The sequence below is a fragment of the Schistocerca nitens genome, chromosome 5 (genome assembly GCF_023898315.1).
Source record: "Schistocerca nitens isolate TAMUIC-IGC-003100 chromosome 5, iqSchNite1.1, whole genome shotgun sequence".
NCBI lineage: Eukaryota > Metazoa > Arthropoda > Insecta > Orthoptera > Acrididae > Schistocerca > Schistocerca nitens.
In genome coordinates, this window is record NC_064618.1 from 17,723,295 (window position 1) to 17,744,881 (window position 21,587).

The window sequence follows — 21,587 nt, forward strand, 5'->3', positions numbered from 1 at the left end:
TCTCAGAAATGATAAGTTCACAAAGGTACATGTATCACATTGGAACAACCGAAATAAAATGTTCAAACATACCTATGTTATGTATTTTCATTTAAAAAACCTACCTGTTACCAACTGTTCATCTAAAATTGTGAGCCATATGTTTGTGACTATTACAGTGCCATATATCACAAAGCGAAAAAAGTGGTCCAACTAAAACATTCATATTTCTTTACATACTACATGAATATGTAATAAAAAATGGGGGTTCCTATTTAAAAAAAACACAGTTGACATCCATTTGACCTATGGCAGCGCCATCTAGCGGGCCGACCATAGCACCATCTGGTTTCCCCCTTCAAGCTAGACAAGTTTCATTCTTTGTAGTTTTTTCATATATATATGTGTGTGGGTGTGTGTTCCTGTTTTGCAGGAAATTTAGTAATATACGAGGGGAGTTTGAAAAGTCCATGCAAAGTCCGAGAGATAGCACCACCGCCATGTACTGAGGTCATGTTTAGTTAGTAATATCTTTGGAGAGTACACACACCAAGTTTTAGGCATATTGGTCTATTTCTTTGTGTTTGGCATTCGTGTGAATCAAGGAAGTCAAGTGATTGTCAAGAAATGGACGGAAAAGAATTTTGTGTGGTGATTAAACATTACATTATGAAAGGCAAAACACCTCAGGAGACTAAAGAGAAGCTTGATAAATATTACAGTGACTCTGCACCTTTGATAAGAACAGTTTATAAGTGGTTTGAAAATTTTGGGAGTGGCCATGTGGGCACAAGTGATGCTGAATGTTCTGGACGCCCTGTGGAGGTTACGACTCCAGAAATCATTGATAAAATCCATGATATGATGATGGATGACAGAGGAGTTAAGGTGTGTGAGATTGCTAGTGCTGTGGGCATCTCAAATGAATGGGTACATAATATTTTGCATAAACATTTGGACATGAGAAAGCAATCCGCAAGATGGGTTCCACAAATGCTCACGCTTGACCAAAAACGGTATCATGTAAAGTGTTGCAAGGATGGTTTGCAGCTGTTCGGGAAGAATCTGCAGGACTTTAAGTGCTGTTTCGTCACTCTGGATGAAACATGGATACATTACTATACTTCTGAGACCAAACAACAATCTAAACAATGGGTTACCAAGGGAGAATCTGCACCAAAAATGCGAAGACCATTCCTTTGGCCGGAAAGGTTATGGCGACTGTCTTTTGGGATTTGCAAGGGATAATCCTCATCAACTATCTGGAAAAGGGTAAAACTATTACAGGTGCATATTATTCATTGTTATTGGACCATTTGGTGATTGGACTGCAAAAAAGTCCTTTTCATCACGACAATGCACCAGCACACACCTCAGCAGTTGTGATCGCAAAATTAATGGAAATAGGATTCCAGCTCGTTTCACATCCCCCTATTCTCCAGACTTGGCTCCCTCAGACTTCTATTTGTTCCCCAATTTGAAGAAATGGCTGGTGTGACAAAGATTTTATTCAAACAAGGAGGTGACTGCAGCAACTAATAGCTATTTTGCAGACTTGGAAAATTCCTATTATTTGGAAGGGATCGACAAATTAGAACAGCGTTGGACAAAGTGTATAAGTCTAAAAGGAGACTATGTCAAAAAATACAAGAGGTTTATGCCAAACACGTAAGTAGTTTTTATTTTTGCACGGACTTTTAAAATTCCCCTCATAATTACCTAGATCAGAGGAGCAACTTTTATCATTATTTTCTATCTTAAGGCTATGGTAAGGATGAGCAGCTGTGTGTATAGTCTGCAAACCTGTGTAACAGATGGAAACTTGATCTATATTGACATTATTCAACCCAAATAGTTCAAAATGAAATAAATGAATTTTGCTCTGTCTGCCTGTTGTATTTCCCGAGATCATTTTTCTGCAGTTGTTTAGCTTTAAATCACTCCTTATGCATACTCCTACATTTCTGCAATTGTTCAGCTTTAAATCACTCCTTATGCATGCTCCTACATATTTAATGTATGTGACTGTAAAAGTAATAGTATTGTAACACCTGCTTAAGGTATGCTCAAAGTTACTTTTATGTCTGATGACTTGTCACCATTGAGAATGACTTGCTGTGTTCTGTTTTCTAGGAATTCTTCTATTCATTCAAACAACTGATGCGATAATCTGTATAATCTGGTTTGGTCATCAAAATGTTGTTGTTGTTGTTGTGGTCTTCAGTCCTGAGACTGGTTTGATGCAGCTCTCCATGCTACTCTATCTTGTGCAAGCTTCTTCATCTCCCAGTACCTACTGCAACCTACATCCTTCTGAATCTGCTTAGTGTATTCATCTCTTGGTGTCCCTCTATGATTTTTATCCTCAACGCTGCCCTCCAATACTAAATTGGTGATCCCTTGATGCCTCGACACATGTCCTACCAACCAACCCCTTCTTCTAGTCAAGTTGTGCCACAAACTTCTCTTCTCCCCAATTCTATTCAGTACTTCCTCATTAGTTATGTGATCTACCCATCTAATCTTCTGTAGCACCACATTTCAAAAGCTTCTATTCCCTTCTTGTCCAAACTATTTATCGTCCATGTTTCACTTCCATACATGGCTACACTCCATACAAATACTTTCAAAAATGACTTCCTGACACTTAAATCTATACTCGATGTTAACAAATTTCTCTTCTTCAGAAGCGCTTTCCTTGCCATTGCCAGTCTACATTTTATATCTTCTCTACTTCAACCATCATTAGTTATTTTGCTCCCCAAATAGCAAAATTCCTTAACTACTTTAAGTGTCTCATTTCCTAATCTAATTCCCTCAGCATCACTCGACTTAATTCAACTACATTCCATTATCCTTGTTTTGCTTTTGTTGATGTTCATCTTATACCCTCCTTTCAAGACACTATCCATTCCATTCAACTGCTCTTCCAAGTCCTTTGCTGTCTCTGACAGAATTACAATGTCATCGGCGAACCTCAAAGCTTTTATTTCTTCTCCATGGATTTTAATACCTACTCCGAATTTTTCTTTTGTTTCCTTCACAGCTTGCTCAATATACAGATTGAATAACATTTGGGAGAGACTACAACCCTGTCTCACTCCCTTCCCAACCACTGCTTCCCTTTCTTGCCCCTCCACTCTTATAACTGCCATCTGGTTTGTGTACAAATTGTAAATAGCCTTTCGCTCCCTGTATTTTACCCCTGCCACCTTCAGAATTTGAAAGAGCGTATTCCAGTCAACATTGTCAAAAGCTGTCTCTAAGTCTACAAATGCTAGAAACGTAGGTTTGCCTTTCCTTAATCTAGCTTCTAAGATAAGACGTAGGGTCAGTATTGCCTCACATGTCCCAACATTTCTATGGAATCCAAGCTGATCTTCCCCGAGGTCGGCTTCTACTAGTTTTTCCATTCGTCTGTAAAGAATCCGCGTTAGTATTTTGCAGCCGTGACTTATTAAACTGATATTTCAGTAATTTTCACATCTGTCAACACCTGCTTTCTTTGGGATTGGAATTATTATATTCTTCTTGAAGTCTGAGGGTATTTCGCCTGTTTCATACGTCTTGGTCACCAGATGGTAGAGTTTCGTCAGGACTGGCTCTCCCAGGGCTGTCAGTAGTTCTAATGGAATGTTGTCTACTCCCGGGGCCTTGTTTCGACTCAGGTCTTTCAGTGCTCTGTCAAACTCTTCACGCAGTATTATATCTCCCATTTCATCTTCATCTACATCCTCTTCCATTTCCATAAAATTGTCCTCGAGTACGTCACCCTTGTATAGACCCTCTATATACTCCTTCCACCTTTCTGCCTTCCCTTCTTTGCTTAGAAATGGGTTTCCATCTGAGCTTTTGTTATTCATACAAGTGGTTCTCTTTTCTCTGAAGGTCTCTTTAATTTTCCTGTAGACTGTATCTATCTTACCCCTAGTGAGATAAGCCTCTACATCCTTACATTTGTCCTCTAGCCATGCCTGCTTAGCCATTTTGCACTTCCTGTCGATCTCTTTTTTGAGACGTTTGTATTGCTGTTTGCCTGCTTCATTTACTGCATTTTTATATTTTCTCCTTTCATCAATTAAATTCAGTATTTCTTCTGTGACCCAAGGATTTCTACTAACCCTCATCTTTTTACCTACTTGATCCTCTGCTGCCTTCACTACTTCATACCTCAACTACCCATTCTTCTTCTACTGTATTTCTTTCCCCCCTTCCTGTCAATTGGGCCTTAAGCTCTCCCTGAAACTCTGTACCACCTCTGGTTGTCAGTTTATGCAGGTCTCATCTCCTTGATTTCCCATCTTTTTGCAGTATCTTTAGTTTTAATCTACAGTTCATAACCAATAGATTGTGGTCAGAGTCCACATCTGCCCCTGGAAATGTCTTACAATTTAAAACCCGGTTCCTAAGTCTCTGTCTTACCATTATATAATCTATCTGAAACCTGTCAGCATCTCCAGGCTTCTTCCATGTATACAACCTTCTTTTATGATTCTTGAACCAGGTGTTAGCTATGATTAAGTTATGCTCTGTGCAAAACTCTACCAGGCGGCTTCCTCTTTCATTTCGTAGCCCCATTCCGTATTCAGCGACTACGTTTCCATCTCTTCCTTTTCCTACTCTCGAATTCCAGTCATCCATGACTATTAAATTTTCGTCTCCCTTCACAATCTGAATAATTTCTTTTACTTCATCATACATTTCTTCAATTTCTCCATCATCTGCAGAGCTAGTTGGCTTATAAACTTGTACTACTGTAGTAGGCGTGGGCTTTGTATCTATCTTGGCCACAATAATGCATTCACTATGCTGTTTGTATTAGCTTACCCGCATTCCTATTTTCCTATTTATTATTAAACCTACTCCTGCATTACCCCTATTTGATTTTGTGTTTATAACCCTGTAGTCACCTGACCAGAAGTCTTGTTCCTCCTTCCACCGAACTTCACTAATTCCGACTATATTTAACTTTAACCTATCCATTTTCCTTTTTAAATTTTCTAACCTACCTGCCCGATTAAGGGATCTGACATTCCACACTCCGATCCGTAGAACGCCAGTTTTCTTTCTCCTGATAACGACAACCTCTTGAGTAGTCCCCGCCCGGAGATCTGAATGGGGGACTATTTTACCTCCGGAATATTTTACCCAAGAGGATGCCATCATCATTTAACTATACAGTAAAGCTGCATGCCATCGGGAAAAAATTACGGCCGTAGTTTCCCCTTGCTTTCAGCCGTTCGCAGTACCAGCATAGGAAGGCCGTTTTGGTTTGTGTTACAAGGCCAGGTCAGTCAATCGTCCAGACTGTTGCCCTTGCAACTACTGAAAAGGCTGCTGCCCCTCTTCAGGAACCACACATTTGTCTGATCTCTCAACAGATACCCCTCTGTTGTGGTTGCACCTACGGTACGGCTATCTGTATTGCTGAGGCACGCAAGCTTCCCCACCAACGGCAAGGTCCATGGTTCATGGGGGGAGGGGGAGGGTCATCAAAATATTGTGCAGAAAATGGAAACAACAACTTTTCTGAACACCTAGAAGCTCACTATTAATCAATCATGACGAAAAGAACCTGAGAAATCACATGTATGTACATATTTTATTTCTTAGGTGACAAGAGTAGAACAATGTCACCTCTTCCTGAAAGTCAAGGAACATTGCACAAACCCTCACAGGTGCCAGTATCTACTGATGTTGAGGTCTCGTGGACGAACTGAGTGAGCTGGTTTTCACATGGTCATTGTTTGCAGAATCCTTGTTGATTCCTACATTGGAGATTTTCAGTCTGCAGAAAGGTCATAACATGCATGTATACAATGTGTTAAAAGATTTTGCATCAGACTAACATCAGTGATATAGGGCTGTAATAGTAAGCATCTGTTTGATGACTCTTCATGAGAACAGGAATGAGCTGCACATTTTTTCAGTCTCTGCACTTAGTAAAGCACTTCATACAGTGAATATCATTGTGTGAGGGGCCCAAAGAAGGCACACTTGCTGGTGATCCTTGTGACTGCAATACAAATCAGGTCCCAGAGAATCAGTCTGTTTTGTCAGGAGTCATTTCCTGGAAGCTGGATTGTGAACAAGGCTTCCTCCCACAGCAACCAATTAAGTTGGCACCTTGGCATGGTGCTGGGCATGCATTAGGGCTTAAATACTTATCTGACCATTCAGATTTAGGTTTTCCATGGTTTTTCTAAATAGTGTATGGGAACTTCTGAAAAATGGCATGGCCGAATGCCTTCCCTGTTTATGATAACTTTGAACTTGTGCACCACCTCTAACGACTACCTACTTCATCATAATTGTAGAATTTAGCAGATCTCAGTGCATTACATCCCTGAGATTGGAGAAAGTACTGATATTCAAAATAGTACTGATATTGTTTCTAAGGGAGAAGGTATTTATGGGATCACTAATGATAATAAGTAGAGCTTGTTTCTAATGGAAAAGGTAACACATTTGTTTTTTACTCATTGTAAACATATTTTTTCTGAACTAATTCTATATTATTTTCAAATATTCAAAGAAAAACTGGCACTAGTGTTTTCTTCAGAGTGAAAGAAACTGAAATTGAAAGTACTTAAGTAAATCACTGGTGAGAAATACTCTGCAAATAAGGCATTTTCTTAAGGTTATCAGACACACATGTAATTGCACAATGCAGTAAGTATTTATCATACAATTATTAAGGCTATTCAGACAGAATAATTACCATCACTTCAGAAGCAGTTGGAAAGTGGAAACCTCGTTCTTTTTTATGATTCATTCCTGTCATACTATTTTCTGAATAATATTTCTATTTCATTATTGAACATCAATTATTACATTTTTAAAAACAATCACGGAGAAGAACCCCAGCTCATTAGCCATGACATTCAGCACTGCAAATGCACACTTTCCTTTCTAAGCATCCTCTGCATTATTTTAGGCAACAGCGTTACAGTTATGTCTAGTGGCTTTATAGTCGTAACATGAATTAACTCTATTATCTTTTGAAATCTTTTTGCCACCTCTCTTTTGTATGCAATAGTGAAACAAACGTTATAGCTGCCACATACATTTCAGAAAACCATTTATTTTGTCATTTTTTGTACACCTTCAGTAATATATGTCAAATAATAATGAAGCCATGGTATATTCGGAAATATCTTTTTGTTGAATATTTCATTGAAAGGAAGTGTCACTGTTCTGTCTGCTGATAGTGCAGGTATGATAGTTTCATTTTTATTATGTTTATCAAACTGTGTTGAATTTTATGAATATTTTTTTAAATTTTCTTATTTGAACCAAGATACTGCTGGCATTAGAATTAAACAGACTCACGGCATTAGGTGTTGTGTGTTTTTCCTAATTGGCAAACAAGATTCAAGATAACTGTGTAGAACATTATACAAACACTGTATTTTACCTGTATTCACTGTAGAGTAGCTGTTTAAATTAAAGTTATTACTGGAAAAATGTCTTTGTCAGAAATGTTGGAGACTCAACTTACAGAAGGAAGAAGGATTTGAAAAAAAGAAAGAAAGAAAGTTGAATGTCCAGGATTGTGACATATAACACCTTGAAATTTATTGTGTTACTTGAACTGAGACACAAAATATTACTAATAGAAAGGCACTAACTAACAAGAATACATTTGTATTTCACATCTATATTTGCAAGATGTGTGGATTTTTTTGGTTTGGTAAGGAACACTTTATAAAAAAGTGTGTTGCAGTATTACTTAACTGCATTGTAGTGATGGTAATAACAGGCTTCATTAATTAATTAATTGTTTGTATTGCTATTCTGAACACAATTTGTCTTTTGTACCATCACCACTATTTACAGTTGGTGTTGAAATGCAAGATATAAATGTGTGATATATTAGGAAACAACACAAAAACTCAAAAGTACCATTGCTTTACAGTACTGCCACAATTTACTATACAAATAAACAGTTTTGGGAACAAATTCCATGCACATGCTTAATGGTGCAAGGGATAGTGACATAATATTTACCACATGCAGTGCAGTGCTTTACACAATTTGAGTTTTCATTCACTTTCAGATTGTTACATTTGTACAAAGGTAGTATGGTACTGAACTAAATATCTTTGGGTTTAATGAAGTAACACTGGAAGCACATGAGAGCCTTATGTCAGTTAAACATTCTTTGTGCAACATCCATATGTTATTTATGTACATGCAGAAGGTATGCACAGTCTCTCTCAAGTTACTATTAAAATATTTTGCAAAAGTGTCTTGTACAGGTTTATAGTAATTAGTGGTGATATTAGTGCACAATGAAAGTGCGCTCTATCAGATGTAATGACATAAAATAAAAAAAAAGTATTAGGATAAAATAATTCTCCATATAATCAATATGCACTTTCCTTTTGATGTAACTATTATAACAAATCTTAAATGTGCAGTTTGAATATGATTACTAGTCGATAAGGTATTTCTAATATTGTAGTTTCTCTTTTCTTCCTGGTTCAATTAATTCTTTTAAAAATGTTTGTTTGAAAATACAAGCATTGTTACAGACCATGCACTCAGTATTGTGATATTCTCTGTACTCCTCTTTGTCTTAAAAATGCATGCAGGCATCACAGGTTTTTATGCTGCTGACACTCAATTTTCAGTGTGTTCTTGGATGGAAGGGAATATTATAACCCTTTCATGAGTTTATATGTAACACACAAATTGCAGCTGTATTTAGCATATCAACACTGTATTGTTTTTAACTGTCAGTATTGACAGTTATAAAATAATATTTAGTGACTGTAATACATGTCATGTGTAATTCGAACAAAGGAGACATTGTTATTTGTAAGCAATTCCTGAAACTTATACTTTGTGTGAAATAAATCTTTGTATTTAAATTTAAAACAACAGTACTGATGTTAAATGTTTTGTTGCATGCAGTTGCAGAAACACATATGACATAGTGGATTTAGTGATATTTGTGAGAAAGGTGTTTGTTGTAGTAAGATCTGGCAACCACCCTCGAATCAGTAAGCTCAGTTTCATATTGCTTTAGCTGTTTATATATGTGTTTAATTCTTATACAGTTTGTGCACTAACAGTTCATTATAGAAGCTATTTATTATGTAATATAACAATGAATAAGCAACATTTCATATTCATGCTTTGCAAATACAAAGTATAAATGATAACTTATTATTTTATCTTATTAATGCAAAATATATGTCTTGTCACCACAGTTCATATCTTGTAGCACCATTTATATTTTTTGTGGACTGCAGCATATGTTGCCACAGCATGTAATAGCAAATTGATTGTAAAATGAAGTTTGAAATTTTATTCACTTCAAAACCATTCGTCTTTGGAAGAAATTTTCATGTAGGTTACAAATCGAGGCACTCTGTTATATTTTCAGACATACCACTCCTTAAACCCATCTTTGTCCTTGTCTTTTATGTTAATAACACTTTCTGGATACTGCTCTCCTACTTCTGCTGCTGCCAGGAGAGCAGCATTGGGTCCTGTGGATTTGTGGAAACTGTCACTTTGCCTGACCACATATTTTCCATCTGAGTGCCTGTTGTGTCCCTTAATTCTGAGGATGAGCAGCAGCAGCAGACAGAGCAAGACGAGCAAACCAACAATCGACGCAATGATGACCATCGTATTCTCAGCAGCTCGAGAGATGGCTGACCCTGCATCAGGTTGGGGCTTTGAGTGGGGATCAGGGCTGGACGTGCTGCCTGTCAGGTTGTCCACGTCGTTTGCTGCCGGCGTTTCTGTGATAAGAGTTCACGTTTTTGCTCTGTGGTACAATTGTACCTGCTTCCAAACTACAATCAATGGTATCAGACATGAAGTATTATTTCTACACATACCTGGTTCACCTTGTCAGAGCTTTTTTTGGAGTTTCACAAATATTGCTACTTTGTATCTTTCTTTTTATGAGAAGTAATCTATGAATTTGTGGAAGAAATATTGTGGTCTTAAGTATATTATTGTAAGGGCCTGTATAGAAAAGCTGGGGGGAGGGTTTGGCAGAAATACTACCTGTAAATAAGAAAGTGACCTGTTCAGAATGATTTTTCTCTGCTTGTCGAAGCTTAAAATTCATGATATGATTGGGAGTGGATTTAATTAAGCATTGAATTTTATCTACAAAGTGTTTCGGCTATTTTTGGAATATAGGACTCACCATATGCAATTTGATATGGATAAACATACCTGATTATTTCAAAATAAAAGCAGGAGGTTTGTATATTTCCTTTTTTTATTAGAAGCAGAATCCTGAAATGCATCTTTTTGTTTCTTAGATATGAAATTTATACATTTTCTCAGTTCAGCATCCTGTCTCAGCAAGAGACACACTGAAGTAATTCCCAACAGGGTTCTCGAATGTATCCAGCTGTTCAACAAACGTGCACTAGTGTAGCAAATATGAGACAAAAAGTAATACTGTACATGAAAGAGAACACTCCACTCCATTTTAGCCATCATATGAACACTATAAGTGTCGGTAATTGAAAGAAAGACCATTGAGACATCAGAAATGAAATTTATATTGCTTTTCATACAATGGCCATTGGTATTTAGAAGCCTTTTGTTACAGTCGTCTGCATTACCTGTGATACAAAGAGGAAATAAGAGTGAAACTAGAGACGCTAACTATCTGATTTAAGTAGATGGTGCAGTTGTTACTCATACTCTGAATCTAGGTGACTATATATATAAATATATTTTAGCTTTTGACTGGCTATCAAAATACTGCATTACGTTGAAAATGCTTGTGTGACTTAAGCATTTACAAAGGCAATACTGTTGGCAATAATCCAGTGGATCAACTAAGAGATAGTGGCAGATGCACACACTCTTGTAGAATGTGTAAGCTAGCAATGTGGCAGTCTATCCCTAGAGGGCCAGAGGCTGTGACTTTTCCGTGCTGTACAGGTGTCCACTGTCCAACTTTACCTTTCGCAGCATGAGAAGTGGACGTATTATCTTCTGTGGACACCTCACCTGACCCCGAGCCGGTGAAGCAGTCCTCGTCGTCACAGGGCTTACCCGTCGCTAGTCCTCGGCCGTTCTGCTGTGACTTGGGGGTCACGGTGGTGGGGGGTCGGGTGGGCGGCACATACACTGGCGTGATGAGGTCATCTCCTGCGAACAATGCACCAGCTCATCTTCATGGCTTGAGCAGTTCCCTTGTAGCTTGTAAATACAGAGTAGTCAATTACATCTTTCTTCAACTTATATGGTACCTCATACGGTTTCAAGTTATCAGCGTAAAAGAAATATTTAATGATACTTGAGCTACTGTCGTATTACTTCCCTTAGTTTATTTCCTGTGGATGGCTAGTTTTTAGTGAATTACGTTTCCATTTTATCAACAGATTAATTTTGAAATTAATACCTAATTAAACATTGTACATTGTGTAAAACCTAGGTACATTTTTGATTTGATACAAGAAACCATGACCAGTACAGCCATATACAGGAAGATCACAGAGTAAGTGCTGTATACTGCAAGACAGCAACTAAATCAGTCTATAAAATGGAAAGAAGGAGCTGTTTAAATGTCTCATAAAAATTCACATAGAACAAAACTGTTTATATGAAGAGTAACTCAATTTCAAGGATATTCTTTTGAATGCAATGCTTTATTATGACACATGGTAATTAATTATGATCAAATTATATGAATATTAATGAGTCAGGAGAACTAGCGTAAGCTATAAAAAGTTCTGGGTAATGGGCAGTGAGACTTTGAGTAGTAAATCCCATGTATATTTAGATGAAACAGAACTGAGATAACTCTCATCATTTATCCCAAAATGCTTCTAACAATTTCAAAAAGAATATTCACAATGCGTGAAACAGATGAGGAATGTCTTATTATTTGCGGCATGGCCTAGAGAGACAGAAATGGCAAATTTTTCTAGGGGCAATAGAAAAAATGTTAGTGTGCACATTTGCTGGATGAAGAGACAAGCCACTCCAAACTTTGGAGCAGGATGACACAATTTGTAAGGTGCTACACTTAGAGATTCAATATTTATGTATTTATTCGCTTATAGTTTCCGTTTTAGGAGTAGAAGATCAGTCTTCTGTTTTGAGGATTATTCCCACTAGGTTTGTGTTCTTGGCTATAAAGGAAATGCTAGCTAGACCTGCTTGTTACTGTCAACCATTAAAAACAATTTAGGGATTAGATCAAATATCATGTATTATGAGAAGATAAGTTCTCACTTCGCTCTAATAGACCACTTACAAGGATAAGAGGAAACCTTCCTAGCCTTCCAAAACCCAAAACCCCCACCCCTGGTCTAATTCAGGTTAATTGATGGTATCTTCATGATGTGAACTCAGGGCTAACAAACACCCTATCCTCATTCCTTCACAACCTCATCATCTTCTATCCCATGTGCTTCATCTGGTCCTCCTCAGCCCAACATTCCACTTTCCTGGACACTGACATCTGATGGCTCAATACTCACCTCTGTTCATGTTAAATGCACCAACCACCCACAGTACCTGCATTTTGATAGTTGCACATCCTTTTGAAACCAAAAAACCCCTACATACAGACAGGCCACCTGGAGATGGCATATCTGCAGTGACAAGAACTCCCTTTTCCAGTATGCTGAAAGTCTTACCAAGGCTTTCACAGACAGGCACTATTCCCCAGCTCTAGTGTGCAAACAATTTTCCATGTCATATCCCCACACACTTCCTTTCCTCCCTCCTCTTTCAAACCACATCCTCTGTCACGGCTATGATTATCTATCATCATGCCCTGAACTGAGGGACATCCTACCCAAGATGCTTCCAAACCCTCCTAAAGTGGTGTCCTGTCACCACCCAACCTCCACATCACCGTAGTCCACCCCTACGCCATTTCCAGTCCCAACCCTTTGCCACAGGGACAATATTCCTGAGGAAATCCAAGGTGGAAGACTTGCACAATCCACAAACCCAGCCCTTCCTATTTCAGCACTGTCACGGGCTTATCTTACCCCATCAGAACCTGGGCCACCTATGAAAACAGTCATGTACGATACCAGCTCTGCCGCAATCATTTCACAGCTTTCTATACTGATATGACTACCGACCAGCTATTCACCAGGATGAATGGCCACTGCCAAACTGTGGCCAAGAGCAAAGTAGATGACCCTGTGGCACAACATGCTTCTGACCATAACATGCTTTATTTCATTGCTGCTTCACAACCCAGGCCATTTGGATCCTCCCCTCCACCACCAGCTTTTCTGAACTGTGCAGATGGGAGTTATCCTTGCAACACCTTCTCCGCTCAAAAAATTATCCTGGCCTTAACATACGGTAACCTACTGTCCCCGCTCTCTGCATCCAACAGTTTCCACCCCCTCTGCCATATTATCTCCCCCCTTTTACATGTCCTCACCCCATTGTGTGCTGCCCTCTGCAAGTGCACCCCCCTGTCCTTTCCCCTTCTCTGCTCCTCACATTTACCACTCCCTGATTTTTTCCACTACATCCTACCTCTCGACACTGCATATGGCAGTCTTGTCAGGCTGCCATCTAGTCCCTTCATACCCGTGAGACAGTGCTCTTCTGTCCCCCAAACTGTACCCTGCTATGCCTGCCCTTTCCTGGCCCACTCCAGACTGATATTTGTGTGACATTTGCATTGCAATCGAAGCTGTTGATGGTAGTGGTCATGTGTACGTGAGGTCTGGTTGCTTGTGTCAATGTGTGTGCATTTTCTTGTTGACAAAGGCTTTGGCCAGAAGATATAATGTGTAACAGTCTTTTCGTTGTACCTGTCTGCAACTCAATGGGTCATCTTAACCGTGCTTAGAAATCTGTCCTTTTTCTAATGTTGTTGATACTCCAATCTGGAGTTTCCACATGTAAAATGTATTGTCCATTGGAAATGATTGAACAATACAAAGCTTTAATACTGAAGCACACTGTATTTTTTGATATAGTAACAGTGGTGGGGAGGAGGGGTTCAGGGTGTGGGCAAGAGAGCCACCCATGCATTTACAGCCCAAGAAACTCATTCTAGAAGCAAACCAAAAAATAAATTTAGAGTTTAGGTACAGTATTCTCTTACATGTTGTTTTGTTCTTGGAATTTTTGCATAATATTTGGCAAGGAAACTGATTATATCTTTCATTTTTCATTTAGTGGGCAAATATAGCTTTAAAGAGTACTACAAACTTACATAATATCTCTCTTAAGAGTAATTACAGAAAGCAGTGAGTCTCAAATAGCTTGCACATTACAGATTTCTTGTAGTTTTCTTTTTCAAATACAATTTCTGTGTTATTACACAGTTCAACCATTTTTCTCTTTTCATAGCCACAAATTACGTAACTGAATACCTACCTGAGCCATGATCAAACACTTGCTCGCACTCATCCTCATCGTCAGCATTACATCCGGACCCAGCACCAGAGAACACAAGGTCATCCATCACTCCAGGATGTCCAGATGCTGGTGTCTAGTCATAGTATAAATTACATTAGGACAGCTCTGATTTTTGTTAACATTAGTGAGTATCTGTTAATGCTAGTGTATTTTTTCTATAAATATTTATAAAAAAAACCTGACATACCATCATTCTTCACCAAGATACAAAGCACAAGTTGGTAAATTAAATAATATTAATTTCAGCTGTCAGATTCATTTTTAAGAGCATTTTACAAACCTGCTGCATACGTTGGAGGAGTGGATTTTCTCGCATTCGTTCGTGTAGGCCCCCAGTGAGCTGCCGTACGTCTCCCCGTAGTGTAGTGCGCACGTCTCCTTCTGCTGCCAGGTCCAGAATGCGCAAGCCATTGAAAACTATTCCTGCCATCACTCCAGAGAATGGCCGCTCAATCCTTTTAGTATAATTATTCCATTTCCCCCCAACGAGCACTTTTGATTGACTGTTGAACACTGTTAGTTGATGTCCTAAAAGGTAATATGGCAGGTACAAAAATTTCATATTTATTAATTTCTCTTGTGAATTTTTAAAAATAGGTGTGCATTAGTGTTAGGCAAAGTCCTGTGTTACTCTTTTACTAATATCTTAATAACTGGCAGTGAAAGACTCTACCTGATACAAATTGTCACTACCATAAGGAATGCCTTTTTCATTTTGTTAATTTTTTGAGCAATTGTTTTGGAATCTGTCCATAACATGATGTAAATTATTCTGTAGTTGAAGCTGAAACTGAATTGTGAATTTCTGCTCATTTCATTACACCAGAAGCCATATTAGTGATACTAAGCTTATAAGCATAACACCTTGTGTTTATTAAACATGTGAAAAACAGGAGTGTGTGGTAAGAAGCATTTTTATTGTGAGTTTAAAGTTTCCAGTTTTTTATGAGCCCTTACTTCATTTCATGTCTTTGTCTTTTAAAAGTAAATGTAGCAGTATGCTCCACTACTTTCTTAATGAAAATCAATGGAAGGTAGAGTTACGCCCTTGAGAAAATAAACAAACAGTACAATGTTGCAGTAGTTCATTTAGAGCAGGCACTATACTTAACAACAAACTTAATGGAAGAGCATGGGAGGGAAAAAGTGGAAAAATAAAGGATTGAAAGAAGTGTCAGGCAAGGAGGTTCCATTTCACTCAAAACTCTTTTCCACAGATCTACGGTTGGTTTACCAGTCTCTAGCTTTGGAAACAAATGCAAACCACCTACAGTTGCAAATGATCTCACTTGAATGAAACAACACATTTACAGTTACCATTCACTATTTATTTATTTCTACAATGTCTTTCAGAGATTTAAACCTCCATCAGATAGATTTATATTGATTAATATGGCATGTATGTCTCGTATTATGACTTGGAAGTAACATATGACACCTCGTAATAAAGGAAACAAAAGAAGAGAGAGATAGAATTACCACTATTTAAGTACATGGCAATCAGTTTTTGGAGGTCCTTGACCCAAAGAACCAACAAGAATATAAATAGAAAAAACAAGAATACTTCCTGTGGTCTGGACTGGTGCAGTAAAATCATTGTCTTATTTGGTTTCAATAACAGTCACATCCGAGAAGCTCACTATTTCACCAGAAATGCCTCACCTGCACACGCCAGAAGCTGAAGAACTACCACCTGGACACAATGAGAGCTGGCTGGTGTGGAAATCTTTAAACATATTACGATCAGGAGTTAGACGATCCAGAGACAACATGAAGAGATGGGGCTTCATAACAGAAGATACGTCCTGTGATTGTGGACAAGAACAAACCACAAGACACATGCTCCAATGCCTTTTATGCCCTACATCCTGCATGAAGATTATTCTCCTGCAAGCCACTCCAAGCGCCTTGGAGGTTGCAAAGTACTGGGCACATGTAATATAAATACAACTTGTATATATATATATATATATATATATATATATATATATATATATATATATATATATATATATATATAAACAGAGGGAAACATTCCACGTGGAAAAAAATATATCTAAAAAGAAAGATGATGAGACTTACCAAACAAAAGCGCTGGCAGGTCGATAGACACACAAACAAACACAAATATACACACAAAATTCAAGCTTTCGCAACAAACTGTTGCCTCATCAGGAAAGAGGGAAGGAGAGGGAAAGACGAAAGGATGTGGGTTTTAAGGGAGAGGGTAAGGAGTCATTCCAATCCCGGGAGTGGAAAGACTTACCTTAGGGGGAAAAAAGGACAGGTATACACTCGCACACACACACACATATCCATCCACACATACAGACACAAGCAGACATATTTAAAGACAAAGAGTTTGGGCAGAGATGTCAGTCGAGGTGGAAGAGTAGAGGCAAAGAAGTTGTTGAGAGACAGGTGAGGTATGAGTGGCGGCAACTTGAAATTAGCGGAGATTGAGGCCTGGCGGATAACGAGAAGAGAGGATATACTGAAGGGCAAGTTCCCATCTCCGGAGTTCGGATAGGTTGGTGTTGGTGGGAAGTATCCAGATAACCCGGACGGTGTAACACTGTGCCAAGATGCGCTGGCTGTGCACCAAGGCATGTTTATCCACAGGATGATCCTCATTACCAACAAACACTGTCTGCCTGTGTCCATTCATGCGAATGGACAGTTTGTTGCTGGTCATTCCCACATAGAATGCATCACAGTGTAGGCAGGTCAGTTGGTAAAGCACGTGGGTGCTTTCACACGTGGCTCTGCCTTTGATCGTGTACACCTTCCGGGTTACAGGACTGGAGTAGGTGGTGGTGGGAGGGTGCATGGGACAGGTTTTGCACCGGGGGCGGTTACAAGGATAGGAGCCAGAGGGTAGGGAAGGTGGTTTGGGGATTTCATAGGGATGAACTAACAGGTTACGAAGGTTAGGTGGATGGCAGAAAGACACTCTTGGCGGAGTGGGGAGGATTTCATGAAGGATGGATCTCATTTCAGGGCAGGATTTGAGGAAGTCGTATCCCTGCTGGAGAGCCACATTCAGAGTCTGGTCCAGTCCCGGAAAGTATCCTGTCACAAGTGGGGCACTTTTGTGGTTCTTCTGTGGGCGATTCTGGGATTCTGGGATTGAGGGGATGAGGAAGTGGCTCTGGTTATTTGCTTCTGTACCAGGCCGGGAGGGTAGTTGCGGGATGCGAAAGCTGTTGTCAGGTTGTTGGTGTAATGTTTCAGGGATTCCGGACTGGAGCAGATTCGTTTGCCACGAAGACCTAGGCTGTAGGGAAGGGATCGTTTGATGTGGAATGGGTGGCAGCTGTCATAATGGAGGTACTGTTGCTTGTTGGTGGGTTTGATGTGGACGGACGTGTGAAGTTGGCCATTGGACAGGTGGAGGTCAACGTCAAGGAAAGTGGCATGGGATTTGGAGTAGGACCAGGTGAATCTGATGGAACCAAAGGAGTTGAGGTTGGAGAGGAAATTCTGGAGTTCTTCTTCACTGTGAGTCCAGATCATGAAGATGTCATCAATAAATCTGTACCAAACTTTGCGTTGGCAGACCTGGGTAACCAAGAAGGATTCCTCTAAGCGACCCATGAATAGGTTGGCGTACGAGGGGGCCATCCTGGTACCCATGGCTGTTCCCTTTAATTGTTGGTATGTCTGGCCTTCAAAAGTGAAGAAGTTGTGGGTCAGGATGAAGCTGGCTAAGGTAATGAGGAAAGAGGTTTTAGGTAGGGTGGCAGGTGATCGGCGTGAAAGGAAATGCTCCATCGCAGCGAGGCCCTGGACGTGCGGAATATTTGTGTATAAGGAAGTGGCATCAATGGTTACAAGGATGGTTTCCGGGGGTAACAGATTGGGTAAGGATTCCAGGCGTTCAAGGAAGTGGTTGGTGTCTTTGATGAAGGATGGGAGACTGCATGTAATGGGTTGAAGGTGTTGATCTACGTAGGCAGAGATACGTTCTGTGGGGGCTTGGTAACCAGCTACAATGGGGCGGCCGGGATGATTGGGTTTGTGGATTTTAGGAAGAAGGTAGAAGGTTGGGGTGCGGGGTGTCGGTGGGGTCAGGAGGTTGATGGAGTCAGGTGAAAGGTTTTGCAGGGGGCCTAAGGTTCTGAGGATTCCTTGAAGCTCCGCCTGGACATCGGGAATGGGGTTACCTTGGCAAACTTTGTATGTGGTGTTGTCTGAAAGCTGACGCAGTCCCTCAGCCACATACTCCCGACGATCAAGTACCACAGTCGTGGAACCCTTGTCCGCCGGAAGAATGACGATGGATCGGTCAGCCTTCAGATCACGGATAGCCTGGGCTTCAGCAGTGGTGATGTTGGGTGTAGGATTAAGGTTTTTTAAGAAGGATTGAGATGCAAGGCTGGAAGTCAGAAATTCCTGGAAGGTTTGGAGAGGGTGATTTTGAGGAAGAGGAGGTGGGTCCCGCTGTGACGGAGGACGGAACTGTTCCAGGAAGGGTTCAATTTGGATGGTGTCTTGGGGAGTTGGATCATTAGGAGTAGGATTAGGATCATTTTTCTTCGTGGCAAAGTGATATTTCCAGCAGAGAGTACGGGTGTAGGACAGTAAATCTTTGACGAGGGCTGTTTGGTTGAATCTGGGAGTGGGGCTGAAGGTGAGGCCTTTGGATAGGACAGAGGTTTCGGATTGGGAGAGAGGTTTGGAGGAAAGGTTAACTACTGAATTAGGGTGTTGTGGTTCCAGATTGTGTTGATTGGAATTTTGAGGTTTTGGAGGGAGTGGAGCTGGACACCAACCACTTCCTTGAACGCCTGGAATTCTTACCCAATCTGTTACCCCCGGAAACCATCCTTGTAACCATTGATGCCACTTCCTTATACACAAATATTCCGCACGTCCAGGGCCTCGCTGTGATGGAGCATTTCCTTTCACGCCGATCACCTGCCACCCTACCTAAAACCTCTTTCCTCATTACCTTAGCCAGCTTCATCCTGACCCACAACTTCTTCACTTTTGAAGGCCAGACATACCAACAATTAAAGGGAACAGCCATGGGTACCAGGATGGCCCCCTCGTACGCCAACCTATTCATGGGTCGCTTAGAGGAATCCTTCTTGGTTACCCAGGTCTGCCAACGCAAAGTTTGGTACAGATTTATTGATGACATCTTCATGATCTGGACTCACAGTGAAGAAGAACTCCAGAATTTCCTCTCCAACCTCAACTCCTTTGGTTCCATCAGATTCACCTGGTCCTACTCCAAATCCCATGCCACTTTCCTTGACGTTGACCTCCACCTGTCCAATGGCCAACTTCACACGTCCGTCCACATCAAACCCACCAACAAGCAACAGTACCTCCATTATGACAGCTGCCACCCATTCCACATCAAACGATCCCTTCCCTACAGCCTAGGTCTTCGTGGCAAACGAATCTGCTCCAGTCCGGAATCCCTGAAACATTACACCAACAACCTGACAACAGCTTTCGCATCCCGCAACTACCCTCCCGGCCTGGTACAGAAGCAAATAACCAGAGCCACTTCCTCATCCCCTCAATCCCAGAATCCCAGAATCGCCCACAGAAGAACCACAAAAGTGCCCCACTTGTGACAGGATACTTTCCGGGACTGGACCAGACTCTGAATGTGTCTTTCCGCCGTCCACCTAACCTTCGTAACCTGTTAGTTCATCCCTATGAAATCCCCAAACCACCTTCCCTACCCTCTGGCTCCTATCCTTGTAACCGCCCCCGGTGCAAAACCTGTCCCATGCACCCTCCCACTACCACCTACTCCAGTCCTGTAACCCGGAAGGTGTACACGATCAAAGGCAGAGCCACGTGTGAAAGCACCCACGTGATTTACCAACTGACCTGCCTACACTGTGATGCATTCTATGTGGGAATGACCAGCAACAAACTGTCCATTCGCATGAATGGACACAGGCAGACAGTGTTTGTTGGTAATGAGGATCATCCTGTGGCTAAACATGCCTTGGTGCACGGCCAGCACATCTTGGCACAGTGTTACACCGTCCGGGTTATCTGGATACTTCCCACCAACACCAACCTATCCGAACTCCGGAGATGGGAACTTGCCCTTCAGTATATCCTCTCTTCTCGTTATCCGCCAGGCCTCAATCTCCGCTAATTTCAAGTTGCCGCCACTCATACCTCACCTGTCTCTCAACAACTTCTTTGCCTCTACTCTTCCACCTCGACTGACATCTCTGCCAAAACTCTTTGTCTTTAAATATGTCTGCTTGTGTCTGTATGTGTGGATGGATATGTGTGTGTGTGCGAGTGTATACCTGTCCTTTTTTCCCCCTAAGGTAAGTCTTTCCGCTCCCAGGATTGGAATGACTCCTTACCCTCTCCCTTAAAACCCACATCCTTTCGTCTTTCCCTCTCCTGCCCTCTTTCCTGATGAGGCAACAGTTTGTTGCGAAAGCTTGAATTTTGTGTGTATATTTGTGTTTGTTTGTGTGTCTATCGACCTGCCAGCGCTTTTGTTTGGTAAGTCTCATCATCTTTCTTTTTAGATATATTTTTTTCCACGTGGAATGTTTCCCTCTGTTATATTCATATCATTAATTTGAACCCAACAATGTCGTTTGTTATTGTCACTGTTACATTTCGAAGTCTTTTCTGTCATCTTATTTCCTCCTTCTGTTTTTGCCAGTAGTTTCCCTTTGTATTCACCTCCTTTTTACCGTAATCCACTATACAATTTTATCCCGCCGATATATACTCAACAATACGTAATAATACGTAACCCACTTCCAAACCATAACTAAAAAATTTTTTCTTCCGCTACTGCTATAAAATCCACCGTTTCTAGTTCACAAACAGTTCCTTTCAGCTATTAAACAACCTTTTCGGCTAGTTTTAATAACTTTTGCTTTATTTCGATTTCCGTTTTTTCACATCACCGATCATTTTTAGCCGCTTCCCACAGGTTTTAACGTTATTATTTCTCCACCAGACAATTGTTAGCCTTATTTCCATAATCTGCCACCACCATACCTCTACTTTTGATACATCCTCACGTAGTTTTTTCGAAATTTTCCCGAATTTCTCCACCCTTTAACGTGTTTTGGCGGCAACACAACCACCTAACCTTTATGCACATCGTTCTACCTTCACTATTTCACCACAGGATCAACATAACCCAGCTCCAACCAACCCCTTTTCGCCTCTTTTCACACCAGATCTCCATTTGCTTTCTACTTCACCTT

At 40.5% G+C, this 21,587-nt stretch overlaps 1 protein-coding gene across 5 annotated transcripts in view; it reads right to left on the reverse strand.

The window, feature by feature from the left end:
* The window catches only part of LOC126260117 (neurexin-1a), a 2,420,624-nt gene that overhangs the window by 38,761 nt on the left and 2,360,276 nt on the right, over nt 1-21,587 (reverse strand). For 2 of the 5 annotated variants that reach the window (XM_049957356.1, XM_049957355.1), the window contains 3 exons: nt 14,651-14,898; nt 14,329-14,443; nt 10,927-11,115 (listed from right to left, as the gene is read on the reverse strand). In XM_049957356.1, the coding sequence (XP_049813313.1) occupies nt 10,927-11,115; nt 14,329-14,443; nt 14,651-14,898 (552 nt within the window). Of the gene's footprint in view, nt 1-9,188; nt 9,738-10,926; nt 11,116-14,328; nt 14,444-14,650; nt 14,899-21,587 lie in introns of those variants that run through there. The other 3 variants (XM_049957359.1, XM_049957358.1, XM_049957357.1) reach the window with 3 other exon arrangements.